At 48.9% G+C, this 5,135-nt stretch overlaps 1 protein-coding gene across 1 annotated transcript in view; it reads right to left on the bottom strand.

Moving 5' to 3' along the window:
* The window catches only part of LOC126494946 (trem-like transcript 4 protein), an 8,807-nt gene extending 4,651 nt beyond the window's left edge, over positions 1 to 4,156 (bottom strand). The window contains exons 1-4 of the mRNA XM_050132515.1: positions 3,785 to 4,156; positions 3,222 to 3,545; positions 1,087 to 1,150; positions 5 to 50 (exon numbers count right to left, since the gene is read on the bottom strand). Of these exons, the coding sequence (XP_049988472.1) occupies positions 5 to 50; positions 1,087 to 1,150; positions 3,222 to 3,545; positions 3,785 to 3,842 (492 nt within the window). The 5' untranslated portion in view covers positions 3,843 to 4,156. The remainder of the gene's footprint in view (positions 1 to 4; positions 51 to 1,086; positions 1,151 to 3,221; positions 3,546 to 3,784) is intronic.
* Positions 4,157 to 5,135: the final 979 nt, after the last annotated feature.

The raw sequence follows: 5,135 nt of genomic DNA, 5'->3' as shown, positions 1-5,135 counted from the left end.
CCACTGCCACACCAGCCATGGTGCCCTTCCACATCCAGTTATCCAGAGGGCTGTGGGAGAAGGGTTAGCGGGGTGAGGAGAGCCAGAGCCCAGAACACTGCCAGCCAGAGAACCTTCTTCCCCAGGCCTCCAGTTCCCACAGGCCCTCAGGCAAACCAGCCTCTTCTGGGCAGGGGACTGCACTGTGCAGTGGGCCTGCCTTGTAGGTCCTGCGGTCTCCATCATAGGGGAATGCTGAAAATGTCACAAGCTATTGCTCCTTTTCGTATTTATTTATTTATTTATTTATTTTTCGAGAGGGTTTCTCTGTGGCTTTGGAGCCTGTCCTGGAACTAGCTCTGTAGACCAGGCTGGTCTCGAACTCACAGAGATCCACCTGCCTCTGCCTCCCGAGTGCTGGGATTAAAGCCGGGCGCCGCTTTTGGTCTCCTGCCCCTAACTTCCTTTTCGACCCTGAACTTGCCAGTTCCAGCCTCCTTCCTGCAGGGATGTTGTACTACTGGCCACGCACTGTCACGGACACTGATAACGTCTTAAAAGGCACAGAGCAGCCTCCTGTGACACAGAGCTAGCTAGAGCCTGGGCTGGTGGCACAGGTGGCACAAGTTTCATTACTCAGAGGTTTGAGGCGTGAGGACCAAAAGTTCAGTGCCACCTTGCATGACAGAGTGAATTGAAGACCAGCTTGAGAAGTTGAGTGAAATCATAATCTCCAAATAGAAAATATAAGGCTGAAAGTACAATAACTAACTCGATAGATGATAGATAGATCAATGATAGATAGATGAGGATAGATAGATGATAGTCAGATAGATAAATAGATGATGAATAGATAGATGATAGATAGATAGATGATAGATAGATGATAGATAGATAAATGATAGATAGATAGATAGATAGATGATAGACAGACATTGGAATATTACTGTGATCTCATTTTGCAGATGAGAAAACTGAGGCCTATATAAAATGACCAGAAGTGGCCATTTATCTACATCTGTCCTGTGAGAGCTGGCATCGGTCAGGGTGACAGTTGGGAACTATAGTCAGGAGAGTGGGGGAAACACAAGACTCAAAGTGCAGTACCTGTAAATGACAGGGCTGGTGGCAGAGGCCAGGACTGTTGTCATCCAGGGGGTCGTGGATGGGGCTAAAGATGTAAGAAACCATAATGAACACAGCATCTGTCTTTCCACTCCACCCAAGCCCCAGGCTCCTGCTCCTGGAAGAGGAGGACCTTACACACCAGAAAGGCGATGCCGTGCTGTGAATGGAGCTGGAGTCACGTCCTGAGAAGTCACAGCACATGTGACTATAAATGAGGCCTCTCCTGCTTCCTGCTTTCTTTCATTTAAAGATTTTTGTTATTTTTAATTATGTGTCTGTGGCGGGGGTGATGTGTGCATGTGAGTGCAGTGCCCATGGAGACAGAGGTATCAGATCCTCTGGAGCTGGAGTCACAGGCTGCTGTGAGCCATCTGGGGACCAATCCAGGTCCTCTGTTAGAGCAGCAAGCACTCTAATCACTTAGCCATCTGCCCAGCCTCCAGTGTTCTTTTTAAAATGTGTGTGTGTTTATGTACATGCATGTGCATGTTTGTGTGTATGCAGGTGCACATGTGTGCATGTATACATGTGTATGTGTGCATGTGTATATATACGTGAGTATGTGTACATGTGTGCATGTACATATGTATATGTGTGCATGTGTATGTGTGCATGTGTATGTGTACATGTGTGTATATATATGTGAGTATGTGTGCATGTGTATGTATGCATGTGTATATATGTGAGTATGTGTGTGTGCATGTATATATGTAAATGCATATGTGTACATGTGAATGCTAAAGGGAAATTTACATATATTTACTCGAGTGTAGTCCATTTAACTTTATTTAATTTTTGAGACTGGGCTTCTCACTTGCTGGACTTTGCCAGTGAGCCCCAAAGATCCTCCTGTCTCCACGTCGCCGGTGCTGGGATTGCAAGATGTGCCTACATGCCCAGCTTTGTCTTTAATGTGCATTTGTGAACGGAACTTACACAGTGACTCAGATAGGTTTTCCATAATTATGATAAAACACTCTGTCCAAAATAACTTATGGGAGGAAGAGTCTGTTGCAGTATACAGTTCAGAGTGCAGCAGATAACAGCAAGGAAATCAAGACAGCAGGAGCCGGAAGCAGCTGGTTGCAGGGCATCGATAGTCAGGCAGTAGAGACCAGTGAGTGTTTCAGGCTCACTTCCCTTTTTATACTGAGTCTGGGACCCCAAGCTTAGGGAATGGTGCCTCCCACTTTGAGAAAGGGTCTTCCCAGCTCAAGCTAAGATAATCCCTAACAGGTGTCGTCAGAGGCTTGTCTCCCTGCGGATTCTTGGTTTGACTACACTGACAACTAAAACCATCACACAGGGCAAGCACTTCACTGGCTAAGTCATCTCTTGAGGCCTGTGTCCACTATGTTTGAATATATAAAGGTCACACCTAATGCCACCCCTCCATGGAATGTGCCTGGGCCAAAGCTTTCCTGAAATAACCTCCAGGCCCCCATTGTACCAAAGGGCTGGACATGCTCTGCAGCAGGGAAAGCCCTGGGAGGAGCTGTCCACACTGTGAGCACATGAACATGACAGACTGATTCAGAGCCTTCCGCCACTGCAGTCTTCTGCATGAGATACACAGGAAACTCAGGCCACTAGCAGCAGCCTCTGGGCCAACTTCCCAGAGCACAGAGGTTCTCAGTCATCAAGAGCAGATCCTGGATGAGGACCGCATCTCCCAGCCTTCCCCACTAAGCCCTTTGTGTGCCTCTCTGTGTAGCTGTCTCCTCTTGGTCCACATCTCTCAGTGCCTTCTCCATTTGCTCTGAGGTCTCTCTCATGTGATGGAGCCTGCCACCCCTGGAGAGAAGGTTTCTGATAGGATTGTAGGAAGGGATGTTTGGGTGTGGGCAGCTGTGACACCTGGAGGGAACAACAAGATCCTTCAATGAACAGAGTTCTGTTAGCAGCAGCAGCAGCAGCAGCAAAACTGCCCAGAAGTCAGCAAGCCTGTGTTCAAGGATTGGCTCTGCCCTGAACCAGCAGGGGGTCTTGCAGGGAGGGGGTCTTCCCTGTGCCCCAGTTCCCAGCTATTCAAAGACACAGTTTCTAGCGTCCTCTCCAACTCTGGAGCCTGGTGATCAGGAAAGCTGAGAGTCACATAAAAGGGGGAAGCTCACCTCTTGACACCACCAGGCTGATGGTTTTGAGAACATGGACTGTTCCGCGATTGTCATAGATCCCACAGACATAGTGACCTGAGTCTCTCACCGTGCGTGTAGTCATGGTGACAGTGAAGAAGAGAGAGTCAGGATGGTCCCGGATGGAGAAATTCGGCCGCTGAGCTTCTGGGCTGAGACTGGACACTAACACTTTACAACGTTCTATTGATGTTTTCTGACACCACACCTTCTCTTTGACGTGTTGGCTGTGATAATACTGGCAATTCACAGAAAAGTTCTGGCCTTCCACTACTTGAAATAACTCTGCATGGGCGCAACAGCCTGGGAACACACACACCCTTCAGATCAGAGAGTCCCCCAGTCTACACAGCAGGGCTAGGAGATGGGCTCCCTTCTCAGGGACTGCCCTCTTTGTGTCTATGCTCAGGGTGCAGCTTAGAGCCAGTCGCTGGCCACAACACACCATGTGTTCCACCATAGAGCCTTGTTTTGCACACCTCCCAACCCCTTCCCTCTCCTCTCCCTGGTCCTTTCCCTCTATCCTTGTCCCCTGTCCTCACCTGAGTCCAGGAGCACCAGCAGGATGGGGGATAGCAGATATGTGGCCTCCCAGGCCATGGGTCCTCTTCTCAAGCTGGAGGGGAGCAAGCAGGGAAGGAGGGAGGGATGCTCTGAGGAGAGGAGACCTGGGCAGGTCAGGGTCCAGGCAGCCCCCACAGCCAGTGCAGGGTGAACTGCTGAGGAAGCCTGGACCTCCGAGGACAACAGGGAAGCTGAGCAAGACCTGTGCGGCCCTGTGGCTCCTCCAGCACAGGCTCTGGTTCAAGGCTTCTGTACTGAACTAGATAAAGGGGCACAGAGATGGTTTAGTCTCCTGCCCCAGAAGACCGGGGTGTGGAAAGCTTAGAAAGCCCAGGAGGAAACCGCAGTGAAGTAAGAGTCTTGCTCATTTCTATTCAGCAACACCCACAAGTTCCCCTCTTCCTTTTTAGCCTCAAGTTTCTGTACCCCCACCCAAGTTTGGCTCCCACTGAAGGCAGGTGACAGAACCAGAGGCCCTTTGGAAACCTGGCTAGAACTCTAAGCCCTCTTTGACCCACCTGGTAACCAGAAATTTCTGTGTGTACTAGAAGGGATGAGAAGAAGGGGGTGGACATGCATTCTCAGGATTGGAGGAGCAAGGGGGTCCTGATTAGTTTGGGAGACCACAAAGCTAGGTATGAAGGGAGAGAGCTCAGAAGGAGGGAAGGAAAAGGGGAGCCGCAGCCCTGTGTCACCCCCATATACCCAGTTTCATAACATGTCACAGTCACTGCTAATGTCACTTGAAAGACTGTACTCGTCAAATGTATTTCAAAATAACTGTCACAGGACAGTAAGATGGCTCAGCAAGGAAGGACACTTGCTACCAAAACTGATAACCTGGTATTGGCATAAAAACAGAGGAAGTCGACCAATGGAACCGTATAGAAGACCCTGACTTTAATCCACAAACCTATGAGCACCTGATTTTCGATAAAGGAGCTAAAACTATACAATGGAAAAAAGAGAGCATCTTCAACAAATTGTGCTGGCAAAACTGGATTTCAATCTGTACAAAAATGAAAATAGATCCATGTCTGTCACCATGCACAAAACTCAAGTCCAAGTGGATTAAAGACCTCAATATCAGTCTGAACACACTGAACCTGATAGGAGAGAAAGTGGGAACTACACTACAACAAGTGGGCACAGGAGACCGCTTCCTACGTATAACATCAGCAGCACAGACAGTAAGGGCCTCATTGAATAAATGGGACCTCATGAGACTGAGAAGCTTCTGTAAAGCAAAGGACACTGTCGCTAAGACAGAAAGGCAACCCACTGACTGGGAGAAGATCTTCACCAACCCCGCAACTGACAAAGGTCTGA

The sequence above is a fragment of the Alexandromys fortis genome, unplaced genomic scaffold, assembly GCF_014885135.2.
Source record: "Alexandromys fortis isolate MF-2015 unplaced genomic scaffold, M_Fortis_MF-2015_v1.1 scaffold_395, whole genome shotgun sequence".
Classification (NCBI taxonomy): domain Eukaryota; kingdom Metazoa; phylum Chordata; class Mammalia; order Rodentia; family Cricetidae; genus Alexandromys; species Alexandromys fortis.
This window is presented reverse-complemented; position numbering and strand designations above follow the sequence as displayed.